This window comes from Enhydra lutris, unplaced genomic scaffold, assembly GCF_002288905.1.
Source record: "Enhydra lutris kenyoni isolate GAN:26980312 unplaced genomic scaffold, ASM228890v2 scaffoldscaffold39, whole genome shotgun sequence".
Lineage (NCBI taxonomy): Eukaryota > Metazoa > Chordata > Mammalia > Carnivora > Mustelidae > Enhydra > Enhydra lutris.
In genome coordinates, this window is record NW_019154123.1 from 22,952,813 (window position 1) to 22,966,890 (window position 14,078).

Here is a 14,078-nt window from a genome sequence, read left to right on the forward strand (position 1 = left end):
GAGGAGGGAGGTGGGGAGTTGGGTGAGCCTGGTGGTGGGTATTAAGGAGGGCATGGACCGCATGGAGCACTGGATGTGGTACATAAACAATGAATCTTGGAACACTGAAAAAATTAAATTAAATTTTTTTTTAAGGCAATAAATAAATACTTTCAACTTGCTGGATATTTCACCTAAACTTATTTAAAAAAAAAAAAAAAACTATTACAAATGTTAAGGCTGCAACAGCAAAGCATGAAACCAAGCCAGGGCCTCTGCCAAGCACGGGCCCCATGTGACAGCTTAGGCAGCATGCCAGTAAAGGCAGCCTGGCTGCCCGCGGCAGAGAGGAAGAGCTGGGGTAGAGCTGGAGGTGTCCCAGCACAGGGAGAGGACCTGCTGTCTATGTGAGGTGATGGCCGGGGAAAGGAGCCACTGGGAACTAGGAAACGAGGCCCCTAGAGGTACTACCCAAGGAAACAGCTTCTGAAGCCCCTACTGGGGGCACCTGCCACACTCTTTACATGCATCACTTTGTTTAACGCTCTCTTTGTTAGTGTGAGATGGCTGTTATTCATCCCAAGACTCTAGTTAGAAGGTGACAGAGGCAGAATTTGAAGGCACTTCTGCATGAATGCAGGCTGCTTAGCTCAGCAGCTGTGGAGGTGGGCCAGGCTGCAGCGGCTAGAATGTCAGCCTCTCGAGTCAGCCTGTGGAGTGCTCCGTATGGTGGGAATCAGCCCTTGTGCATGGCACGCCAGACCGCTGATGTGTCAATGGGCCTTGGCATGAGGTGGACCACGTATGTTTCATTGCTTTCTTGTTCTTTCCAAGAACATTCAGGAACTCACATCTGGGTCCCCAGCTGTGCTGTGGGGAGCTTCGAAAAGTGCTTACTCTTAGAGTAGACTTGTATTTGGGGGTAACCTTTCCTCCCTCACCATTGCTGCGCATGTGTGCATGCACACACACACACACACATACACATACACACATAGAGGTACACACACACAACTTCACCCACATTGCTTTTCCCCAAGGAATCAGGTGAAAATTCTAGAAGTTAAAGTGAAGTGGACCCTACTTAGGCTGTGTCCCATTTATCATGTCACCAGGCTGTCAGAAAGGCCTCTGGGGACACAGCTTCTCCAGAGCGATGCAGTAGGTTGGGGAGAACACCACAATTTCGGTACCCCAGACAGCCCCCACAAAAAGGATGCCAAGGGCCTCTGGTGCTCTCCTTTACTTGTGTGCAGAGAAGCCATCTCTGACGACATCATATTGTGAAGGAACATGCCATTTCGCTTCCCTCCCCTGGATTATAAGTCAACTCAACCCCACGCCACTGTGGGTCACAATCATTTCCTAAACTCCTCCGGGTGAGAAGGAGATGATGGAATCAGGTTGTTAAAGATCAGATGGGCCCAAGGGCATGCTCTTGTGATTTGATTTTGAATGTTGCTGGGGAGAAATGAGGAGATATGGAGAGCAAGAAGGATTTTTTTCTGAGGGAAGAAACTTTAGAGCAAAACTGCATCTGGTTGTTAACACCGCTCATTCCTTCTGGGCTGCTGGAGTTGTCTTGCAGGAAGACAGGTAATCAGTGAGGAAAGCAGCTTTCCCCCAAGATGTGAGCTTCCCTGTTTCTGTGAGCGCCCCTTTATGGGAGGAGGTCTGTGTGTCTTTCTGGTGACCTTCCTGGTGGGAGCACCCAGTGCACTGTGGGGACTCTGTCCGAGTAAGTGATGGGCAGAGTCACTCCTCCCTCTGTGTCAGAGGTCTGAATCTTGAATTCCATGGAGCAAGAGCTTGGGGATAAAAGAACAGAAGCAAAAGAGTGGGACCCAGATGTGCATCCAGTGTGGGAGTGGGCTTCAGAAGGAGGCAGCCCATCAGGCCCCATGCTCTTTCCAAACTTTGAGGAAGACACAGGCTGGATCATTTCCAAAACAGAGTCTGGGTTATAATTCCTGCTCCTGTGGGGTGGCTTAGGTTCAGGACAACCTTCCATGTGTTTTCAGTGGATGGTAGACCAGTTGCTTGCAGGCTTTCCCAACTAGGGAATGGCCGTGCCACTTTCAGCCTCGGCAGCCATGCATTTTTCATCTTTCAAACCTTTATTGACTTTGGATGGAAACAGGGAGACCAATTAGGATGTTATTTCCATGGTCTAAGCAAGAGATAATGAGTTCTGAACCAGGGGAGTGGCGGTAGGGATGCATTTAAGACAGCTTTAGGAGGCAAAACCTGCAAGCTAATCAATGATGGATTAGCTGTCAGGAGTGAGAGAGAAGGAATCTAAGACGAGGCTAGTGCAAGCATCTACCTGGACAAGAGTGCCGCTGACCAGAGCTAGGAATCCAGGCATGCACAGATTTAGGGACCACGAGGACAGGTGCCTGGGGAACATGCAGGTGTGGGTGTCCAGCGCCTGCCTGACTGGAGCTTCCGAGGACCTGCCTCCACCATGCCAATCCATGGTCATAGCCGGTTTCTTCCTGATGTTCTGCCTTTTCTTGGTCAGGACACCTCCCCTGTCCCCAGGCCTGTCTGGTTCTCATCCCTAAATCTTTGCTCATGGTTTCTTCCCACCAGAATCTCTCCCTGCTTTGCTGTTCCAAACCTTTCCCTTCAGGAGTATTCTCTGGCCTTTGTATACCAGGAAGACTATCCTACGAGTGCTTCCTGGAATGCCTTTGAGTTCCCATGTGTCTTCTGTGGTAATAGCTGGCCAGTGACACAGGCAGGAGTGTGTCTGTGGAGGGGTATTTTGCCCATCTGGTCACTGCCCACCTGCTTCCTCCTCTTGCGACGCTGGCTCTATTAGGAGCAGACAATAGCTAGTTCAAAGTCTATTGTCAGGAAGGACCTGACAGGTGCAGCAGCATTTGAAACAGCCCTCTGGGCCCACACAAGGACACCTGCATTCTGCCTCAAAATAAAAACAATGCAGGACCCTGAACCCATGTCCCCTCGAGCTTGTAGAACACAGCTTCAGATGGTCTGCCACTAGCCTCACTCTACCTAAAGCCAGGTTTCTTGGAGAGGTTAAGCAAACTGCATTTCAGTTTTTTCTGAATTCAGAGATTCAAGCTGAAGGGCTCTGTCATCTCAGTCCCAGGCTTTCCAGAAGCAAAGTGTCACAGAGCTGCCTTGAGTATGAAATGCACCATGAAACCCTCAGGAAGACCTCTTGGCCAAATGAAATTTGACATTACCGACAGCCGGAGGAAGGGCCCACTTCGATGCCCCTACGTCACTACATATTATAGTAAATAGAAAAGCAGTCCATGGCACACAGGCCTTTCCTAGCGTGGAGGCCAGGGCTGTTCCTCCTTGGGGTCACAGGGCTCCTGGCAGCTGGCCCACACCTCCACACATGCTGCCCAGGTCAGCTGTTTTGTACGTGGAGTCAGGAACTCCAAGGGCAGGTCCTGTTGAAGGAAAGGCCACAGAATGAGAGCATGTTTAAATCAAGTGGTTGATCTGTCAGAGTGCTTAAGATCACCAGACATTAAGTTGTGCCCAAGATGTATGCCCTTGTGAGTCCAGGAGATTTTCAGAGATTTGTTCATTCATTCGTTCATTCAGTCATGTATTTATTAATTCAACAAATATTTGCTGAGCATCCAAATGCTATAATTCTTGAGGTTATGCAGAAGTTAATAAGATCACTTGACAATTCAATCTTCTGAGGAAGACATGTTTTAAAAAAAAGTGAAGATCATGCTTTTCTACTACACCATGAAGCTTAACAGAGCTCGTCTTCATTCAGAATCACAGTCAGAATCCTTTGTACTCTCAGAATCACTCAAGTCCAAGCAACTACCAACAGCTTCTCCAAGATGCCTCTGCAAGGCTGGAGCTTCCAGGCTTAAGTGTCGGTTCCCTAGACTCTCAGGGAGCAAAAAGGGGGCCTATAGCTTTAAGGAGAATTGGCGCACACCTATCAGGACTCAGATTAAACCCTTAACCATGCCTCAGCACAGGGCCGCACACCCTGACTCATGGAGAATGGTAAGCAGGGAGCTTCTCTGTGGATATGCTGATTTCTTTGATGTCCTCTGAGCAGCTCCCTTATGGCATGCCCTCCCATGTTGAGTTGACGGTTTTTACCTGCAGTGGCCTTGCCCAAGCTGGTCAGCAACTGGGTATCCATGGCCCTGCTCCAGGAGTCGGGCTGACCACCCCTCTGCCAGAGTCCAGCTGCTCAACCTGGAGACCCAGGATCCCTACTGCAAGGCCTTGCAGGAATCCTTCTTGTCTAGGATTCCCAAGGTGCAATGCTGCTCTGGTTGTGTAGGTCAGCAGCATGTGAGCTCCTGAAAGGATGTTAGAAAGTCCTCCCTGTCCGTGTTGAAGGCATATTGAAGAAGAAATGGGAATCGTAGCCTCTGATGTCAGTCACTTGGGTGGATTATCAGGAAAGCAGGTGATGCTACAGTCACAAGTTTTGAAACAGCCCTCTGGGTCCACACTAAGACATATCTGAGTGACACTGAGCCCACATTTATAACATCTCATTGGCTCAAAATAACAAGGGTGTGTTAGTCATTCCTATTGCATGTCCTTCTTGGGATGGCTGTGGCTTTCCTCCATGTGGCTTCCCCCCTGGAACCTGGGCCAACAAATAGCCTTTATGTAGAGCACTGTGGATCTCAGGGAACGTGGAAAAGACGTGGAGAACTGCAAACTGGCCCTTAAAGCTTCTGCCTGAAATGACATGTCATTTGCACTCACATTTCATTAGTCAGAGGAAGTTAACAGTTAAGTGACATCAGTGGGTCAGAGAAGCATGTGGAGAACAGAATGCATTCTCCCAACATGGAGTCCTAATACAGCATTTGTCTAAGAGGGCCTCCCTGTCCTCCCCTGACACTCTCTGCCCCGACCCAGCTCACTCACCAAAGGTTAAAGGTTTTCTACTGGGTCCCTAAAGGTAGGGCCAACTTCTGTTTGGTTCACTGCTGCCTTCTCCTCACAGTACCTGGCATAACCTAGACGTCACATAAATATTTATAGAAATAACAGGGAGTTGTCATTGCGATTGTGAGAATACTCCACAGAATGAAGCCTGTGTCTTTGGTCAGGATGGTTCCTCCCCCCGAGACCCTCCCACTCATTCTTTTCCTGTGGTAGACCAGAAGGAGGCATGACCTGAGGCTCCGTGTCAACCACTCTTGCCATAGGCTCACCTCGAAGTGCAAAAGACACTCTGTCCTGACCAAAGCCATCCAGAGCAGAATGCAAACCCTACAGTTAAGAAGTTCAGTGCCCCGGGCTTACTCTACCACAGGTCCTGAAATCTGCCTCCCCCACCCTGTCTTTATCTACTTGCTGACTCAGAGAGGCTTCCCGACACTAGGGCTCAGGGACCTTGAATCTCACCTTGACTCTGATTCCAAACTCCCCCCCATTCATGCTACCATTGCTGTCCACCAGAGTGGTGTGGACTCTCTGTAGCCTGATGGGTCCCAGGGACCTTCGCCGAGATTCCCAAGGAGCTTCATAAATCCTCCCTGTGTGCAGATAATGTGCACCATCTTTGCAAGTGAAGCATCTTGTTTACCCACACCTTTCCATGAGGTCCCTTGAGGAGAGGAAAGAGAGAGGAACTTTGGGAGAAAGTAAATCTCTCTTAGTTTGTTTAAGTTCACCAAGAAATGAAATACAAGCTGCTAAGTTGGGGAAGTCTGCACCATCTGGTTCCTTATAGCTTGATGCTTTCTGGTAGGCAACATCTGTGGGTTAGGCGGGGTGGCCTGCTGCTCCCCTCACCACGGAATCAAGGAAGTCTGCGTCAGTGGCCTTACCAGGGCACATGCTGTCTTCAATGTGCATCTCTCAGACAGCTACCTGTGCAGGGAGGTGAGATCCCAGGGGACTGGGTTGTGTGCTTGGTGAGACACCATACTGTGCAGTAGAAAGAATGTTAACTGGGGATCTGAGAGCTGGTACTTCTTCTAGCCAGCTGCGTGACTGTGTGACCTTGGTCAAGTCATTCCCCTTTTCTTTCCATTTGTAAAATGTGGAGGATGTTACGAGAACTCTCTCCAGCTTCCTTGAAGTGGTGCAGTGAGGGGGTAGGGCTTTGGAGCGGCAAAGTCCTGCAGATGAGCCGGCTCACCAGCTGGTTGTGATTCTGGGCTTGCTGAGCCTCAGGTTCTCACCTGTAGACTGGAATCACAGTAGTATTTACCATGTAGGTGAGTCAAGAAAAAGCATTGTGGTACTTGATTCAGGTCTGGTGCTCAGTGCCCCAAAACTGGTCCCTAATAGATTAGTAATAATGGTATTGGTGGCAAAGCTGGCATCCGCCTTCGCTCTGGCTCTGCTAGAACCATCACCTTCCCTGACCTGAGCTGGAGGCCAGGAGCCCTGAGCACTCAGCCGGTGCCTCTCTGGCCACCTGCAATTTCCGGAACTGACGCTCTCACTCAGTGTGCCAGTTCCCGGGCTGTCTACACGCTGGACAAATCCTGGTGTCAGAGCCAGTTTACCTATGGCTCAAAGAAGCAGTGGCCATGTTGCACTATTCCGGGGCTTCTAAGACAATGAATTTGCTCCGAAAGACCACATAGCTTCCAAACCACCCCCAAACCTCTGTCTCTACCACCTACATACATTTCTTTCTTTCAGACACCTTTGGAGGGTGATTACCCTTAAGGCTTTGTTAGTTATTAAAATATTAGTGTGAATCAACTTAGTGAATAAATAAAATGGATACCAGGCAAGGCTGCAGGGACATGGGATGAGAGAACAAGTAAGTATTAAGGAGAGGTGTGGGGTCCGACAGGAGACTGCCTGGGCAAGCTCACCTGAGCATTGGGTAGATGGCTAGAAACATCTCATAAAGGCACCACTGGGAGGAAGAGCCATTATAAACAGTAATGGAGTGCCGGCTGTGTATTGGGCCTGGCACCAGCCCCAAAACCCTAGGAAAAACTCATGTAAATGATGCTGTCAACACTGTCCCCACGTCCCCCTTGGTAAGCATAAACAGCAGGGCGATCATGAATTGGCCGATGGGAATCTCCCGCCCTCTCGGATACCACGGTTCCCAGAGGCCTCTCCCAGGGTGAGCATCTCACAGTGCTAAACACAGCAACAAGCTCTATGGCTACCTATTTCTCACATAGTATAAATTTCTATTGTAAACTGATGGGTGCTGAACCGTAGACTTGATCATCTATTCCAAGGCTAGAGGAAAAACTGGCTGGTTAGGCATTTTCAGAGAAGGACATTGGTTTCCAATGTGGTCCCTTCCTGAAGGATTCTCAAGGGTCATTTTAACTGTAGATGTTTGTGGGAAGCTGACTTTGGAGCCCAAATCCTAGGTGAGATGAGACTCTGATATACAGAATTCAGAAGTCCAGTGATCTCTGACAAAGATCAGGTAATGCACACAACTACCATTCATAAAACCCATCAGCCTCTGCGACTGGCTGGTCAGGGCCATCCCAGGAGAGCACTAGCTCCCCACACCAGGCACTCCTTAGGCTCTCTGACTCTTATTCCCTGACAATATCAGGAAACCCTGGCCCCCATCCTTCCCAAAAAAGCCAAGCCCTGCTCTGTGTGGAACACAAAGACGTGGAGATCTCTGCTGGCCTCAGAGATTCTCAGTGGGAAGGTCCACCATTGCCCACAGTACCCCAGCTGAGGCATCCAGTCTTCTCTGCAAGGGTGGCCCCTCCTGCCCACCTTAGCTTCACCCTCCACAAAGCTGCTGGTGTGACCTTCCTAAGATATAAATCTACCCATGACACATCCCCTGCTTCAGGCTTAGTGCTCATGCCTTATCATCATAACCTTATAATGATGATATCCTTATAATCATCATTATAAGAATAAAGTCATAGGTGACAGGGAGGGAGGGAGTGTTCACCACATGGCCGGCTCGCCTCTCAAGCAGGGTCTCATCCAGTCCTCACCACCTGCTGGGAAGGGACATACCACAGCAGGAGCTGGAGAGGCAGAAAGGCTAAGGGACGTGCTCACAGTTGCAAGGCTAGCAAGTCATGGTCCAAGGCATCCAATTCAAGTTTGAGGACTTCTGAACCCATGTTCTCTCAACCTCTGTACCATTTGGTCTAAACATAATGCTTGTTAAAAAAAAAAAAAAGTGTGGTGAATAGAACATGGCTCACACTCCTTCCCATGGCATCAGGACCTAGAACAATCCCAGCCCTGATCACGCTGTGTCACAGGTGTCTGTGCACTTATTGGCTCTCAGCTCCCCCAGGTGGGGGACTGTGCTGATTCACGTTTACACCACCAGAGTCTAGCAGGGGTCTTGGCACATGGTCCGTCCTCAGTAAATGGCTTCTAGGTTAGTGGATGGATAAATGCATGAATGAATTCAATGATCCACATCAAACTCTGGCCTTCTCCAGGAACCTTCCCTGCTTATAAAAGCCCCCCTAGTCTTGTTTCCTAAAATTCCTCCAGCATTTTTTCTTTGTATAGTAGTTTGTCGCACATTATCTTGTCACATGCAACATTTTTGTCTGTAAGTTACTGATGCCTTCACCTCTGTAGACCATAAGGAACTCAGGGGGAGGGATGGCATTTGGCCCTTCTTTTCCTGAGTCACCTAGCTGAAGGATGGCTCAGATCTCTAAGTAAATACACTGAGCAGTTCACCCTGCTCCAGGAGCAAAAAATAGAAGGCAGGGACACCCACCCTGTGTGGAATAACCCTTTGTTCTTTCTGGCCCCCGGACCCGCAGGAGCCTCATCTGGCATCATCGACCTCTTGCCGTCTCCCAGCGCTGCCACAAACTGGACAGCAGGACTGCTAGTGGACAGCAGCGAGATGATCTTCAAGTTTGATGGCAGACAAGGGGCCAAGATCCCTGACGGGATTGTGCCCAAGAACCTGACAGACCAGTTCACCATCACCATGTGGATGAAACACGGCCCCAGCCCTGGTGTGAGAGCCGAGAAGGAAACCATCCTCTGCAACTCAGATAAGACTGGTGAGTCTGCCCGTTCTCTCCCAGGGGGTAGGCACAGACACAAGCCACCGACCACATGGGAGAAAAGTCAGAGCATGATGGCCTCTTGGGAAACTATTCCGGTCTCTGGTTTTCTAGCTGCTGATTTCCTGGGCTGGGGGTAGAGTGGGACCAGGAAACAGGGGAAAGTAGAGGCACAGACACAATGCAAAAACTGGGACTAGGACTTTTCAAACCAAGTTCTTCAAAACCCAGCCTTCCCAGAAGTAACTTAGGGCTGCTGCACATGTGGTGGGAGTTGGGGGGCAGGGAGACCTCATTCTTACTTCAAAGCATTAACACCTTTACTCTGTTATACATAAGTAAGTCTTTCAGAAGTTTATCATCAATAAAAGGGCCATGGTAATTTACCAAGTCACTGCCAAATGTAATCACGGTAGTGAACTTTTGTTAGGCATTTCCCCCATGCTAAGCCCCCATGAGGTAGTTCACTGCTTGGTGGTTAAAAGCGTTCCACCACTTACTGATGTTGTGACCCTGGGCAACTTGTTTAACCTCTCTGTGCCTCGCTTTCCCCCTCTATAAAATGGGCATGCTAGTATTGTCTACCTCATAGGGTTTTCATCAGGATTAAATGACTTAATGTATGTGCAGTGCTTTAGAACTGTGCCTGACCCATCGGAAGTGCAATCCTTGTTAGATATTACTGTCCTAGACAGTTTCTCAGATGTCTACAAACAATCTCAGAAAAACATTATTGTGTTTCCCATTTTAAGGATAAGGAAACAACCCCGAGAGGTTAGTAACTGTCCCAAGGTAGATAGCCAGTAAGAACTGAAATGTAAGCTTAGATCCAGCAGACTCCAGTCCTGTGCACTTGTCACCACACTGCGCACACGCATACACACACACACACACACACACACACACACACACATTTGGAGATCCTTTGCAAATTTGACAACTCTGTCTTAAAATATAATTCCACAATTTCCCATTTCTAGTGCTACTTTTGTTAAAATACCCAAAACAAATAGTAGCCCCAGCAGAGGCTGCAGTTGGAAGGCAGGCTGGAGGGCCTCACAGCTCAGCCTCTGCTGGTGAATGGCCAAGGTTTGTTTCTCAACCTTTCCACTCTAAGGTATGACCTTTGAGGAGTTGCTAATCTCTCTGAGTTCCCCTGTCTGTAAGTGGGGGAAATAAACATGAAATAATGTCTGAAATCACTCAATATCAGATATAAAATCAGTACTCTATTTATTTACTTGACGGTGGTATTTTCATATTACTTCTGGATTTATTCCACATTATGCTACTCTCAGGATCCCACATTTGCTGTTTTAATCACACCTTACCATACATGTTAGCATATTTCCAGATGTAGAAACTGAGACAGAGAATTGCCTGGCTTTTGTTAGTCATAAAGTAAGTCTGTTAGACCGGTTATGCCAAGGATGAGCTTTTCTGGGACCTTCATGCAAGAAGGACCCTGTAGACGTGCATGAGATCACACTGAGGTTTGGGACTCTCTTCAGAGCTCAGTGCATGATCCCAGGAATCACGGTACAGCTTGGTGCTTGCAGAGCCTGGCAAGGCACTCCCCTCAAGAATCAGAAGGCTCATCAATGAGACAACAGCTTAGGACCCTACATACAGTGCAAAGTGGCGTAGACTGAGGTTCGCAGCCACATGCAGAGTACTGCCTGAAATGTATCAAATACCCCTGGGAGGCAGTTCACACAGATATCAATGTTCTGGTTTACAGAGGAACAGGTTGAACTATGAAAAGTTGAAAGATTGGCCCAAGGAAATGTGGCTGATTACCCAGAACAACAGGATGGGACCTGGTCCTCTGGGCCTGAGTTCCAAGCCTATGCTCTGGGACCCAGTACTCAACCTGGCCACACAGCAGAAAAATCTGGCACGCTTGTAAAAAGTCAAGATGTCAGAGCCCCACCTGGTGCAGGAAGTTAGAGTTTCTAGGGGATTCTTTTGTGTGCAGCTGTGGCTGAACATGCTGCCTTAAATGATGATGGCTCATTGTCCTCAGAGCCGCTACCCCACGGGCGTGTCAACACCTGGAGTCAGCACGACCTGGCGCTTCTCTGCCTTGGCCTTGGCACAGAGCAACACTTTACAAGCAGCTCAGCCCTGGCACAGGGAAGATAGGGAAGCTTCCTCTAACTCCTCTGACTTTAAAAAAAAAAAAAATCTATAAATACCTGCTTGCTCTAAATTTTAAAAATATCAGGAATAAACCAAAGCTTTATTAGGCTTTTATATACCAGAAACATTTTCTCAAGGCATGTTTATATCACAAAACCTGAAAAAGATCAGAAAAGTATAAAGGAGAATACACAAATCCCCTAAAACCCTAATACTTAAAAATATTTCCTGATTATATTTGGCATATTTCATTATAAAATAAAATCTTGTTTTTATTTCTATGTATATGTGGAATGTCCTTATAATTTTCACTATTTTTATAATACATGTGATATCATTATGTTCCCTGTTTCTTTTATGTGACATTATATACAGATCATTTCTCTTTGTGATAAAATATTCTTTAAAGATATGAATTACATAACAATCCAAAATTCTGTCACAGGGCTTTATTATTTCATTTAACTTGTTTCTTTTTGTTAAACGTTGAACTGCCACAAAGAACACCAACAGTCATGAAAAGAAATGAAGTGGATTTCTGAGTGTACCATATCCCTAGCCCACTATAAATAAACCAGTGACCCCAGTGTGGACAGTGACTCCAGGAATCCAGACTAACAGAGGGGCAGGGAGGGAGATATTTCCTAGGCTGGAAGATGCTCCAGACCTCCATTCATTCTTCTCGGGCCACTTCCTCACCCATGACCTCTCCTGACTCCAAATAAAAATAAAGGGGGAAAAGTCCTTCTTTCTATATTTTTCTGACAGTAGACAATAGATAATGGAAATCAGTTGGGCAATTGAGAGGGAAACAAGAAATATTGAGTAAAATGCCCATAATCAGGCTGGGGCATTTTATCAGTCCAAAGGCCAAGTGACCACCCAGACATTAGCCTAAGCCAACCCTGCCACACTGGCCACTGCTTCCTCATTGTATCAGTTAAGATGCTTTCAGTTACAAGAAATAGGAAATACAGACCAAACTGTTATCAGATGATCAAAGAAATCAAAATAATACAGGAAAATATAAAGTTCTTGTATCTGAAAATGTCCAGAGCTATGACAGCTTCAGGTGAAGTGTGAACAAGAGCTTGGCCCTTTACTCTGCAATTTCTCAGATCTGCCTCCATATATGTATTGATTTCATGTTACCAAACACGGCTGCAGAGGCTCCATGCCTCCCAGTTATATACTACAACTTCTAGAGAAAAAGACAGTATCTCTTCTATTTGCTCTCTGATAAAAGAGAGTTCTTTTATGAAACCACTCAGAAAAGCTCCCGAATCAGTGGCTTGAACCGAGTCACTTTTCTGACAGAAGCCCTGTGACTGGGAGAATGGTGTGCATTGCCTGACCTGGGCCTGGGTCCTGAACAATCACTGTGGCAGGGAAACCAACCAGACCCCAGGCCTAGAAGCAGGATTGGAATTGATTCCTCACACTCAAACCTCAAGGTTTATACAGGACATACAAGAATTATTCTCACTATCCTATTCCCATGATTCATTAGGACAATCTAGCATCCATGTCATGACACAGTTCAGGAAACTGAGGCTCTAAGAGGCTAAAAAATTCTTCCAGAATCTTCTGGAGATACAACTCCACCCAAAGTTTATCTGATTCTAGGGCCCATGTTCTTTCTATGACAACAGGTCCCCTGCTCATCTATCTGTCTTTTATGGAGCACGTGCCTCATAGATTTCTGTGTAGGCTACTATGTAGTATGTATGTGAGATCTTTGGTATTGGCCAGACAACAGCTCCTGCCCTCCCCATGGCTGCTATCTTGTGGCTGCAGGAAATCATGACTGGGATATGTGATGCGAGATTTCCCAAGCAGAAAAGGAAGTCTTTATATCAGAGGAGGAAAACATCATATCCATTGCATGTAGGGAGAGAGGTATTCATTTATTGCTTTGGAAAGACACAGAACTATGACTAATGCTGAAAAACCAATCTGTCCCCTCCTCCTAGCAACTACACATGAAGCCACTTCCCCTAACTGCGCCCAGTAGAGAAGGAGACATGCTCTGTGGTCACCACTGTCAAGCCTGATGAAATGAAATGAAAGCCCAGCACTCTAGGAGAAACCAGCTGTGTTAAAGGAGCCCAGGGTAGCTGATGTGATTGTCAGAGAGCCCCCTTAGTCTTCTCAGAAGTGTTTGTACAAAAACAAACAAACAAACAAACTCATTATTACATAGGCTTTATCCCAGGCCTAATGCAGTATCTGGGTATAAGTTAGGGGGATACTTCGAGTCCAAATGGCTTCTCTGCAGAAGTTTTGCTTTCTTGAATCGTCCTCTTCCATTTCAGTGAGCTCCACCATATGTGTTCTGGAACATTCATTAGATCTAATTGTAAAAGGGGGAACTGGAATACCCATTCCTTTCCCATTTGAGGGTGTTCCCAGTGATGTGGCAGGAAGACCCCTGTGGCAGGGACAGACGCAGGGATTCTGTAAGCTCACAGCTCCTCTCCGCTTTGCAGAAATGAACCGGCATCACTATGCCCTATATGTGCACAACTGCCGCCTCGTCTTCCTCCTGCGCAAGGACTTCGACCAGGCTGACACCTTCCGCCCGGCAGAGTTCCACTGGAAGCTGGACCAGGTATGGCACTCAGGTTCCCCTTCCCCCCAGATCCCCCTTGGCAGGGTGGTAGGTGTGCTCCTGTGCTGAGAGCAACCAGGAGGCTCCTCCAAGTTCTGCTCGCTTGCTGAGTTTTGGAAAAATCAGCTAAGGGAGACACACAGCATCTTAAGTCAGGAGAAAAACTGCAGCTATAAGCCCAGCTGGGGGTGGGAGGGCCACACTTCCCCACTGGGACCCCCCCACCAGCAGGTGGTGGACCTGTCCGCAAGTATCCTGTCCTTTTGCTCCTATTGAACCCCTTGGACACAGGTCTTCTTGGTCCCCAGGCCCAGTTTGTAATCCCGTTAGCACATCTTTATATCATAAGCGCCCCTGCCTCC

At 47.6% G+C, this 14,078-nt stretch overlaps 1 protein-coding gene across 1 annotated transcript in view; it reads left to right on the forward strand.

The window, feature by feature from the left end:
- LOC111154971 (calsyntenin 2) overlaps positions 1–14,078 on the forward strand; it is a 366,874-nt gene that overhangs the window by 269,008 nt on the left and 83,788 nt on the right. The window contains exons 7-8 of the mRNA XM_022514927.1: positions 8,712–8,960; positions 13,595–13,716. Of these exons, the coding sequence (XP_022370635.1) occupies positions 8,712–8,960; positions 13,595–13,716 (371 nt within the window). The remainder of the gene's footprint in view (positions 1–8,711; positions 8,961–13,594; positions 13,717–14,078) is intronic.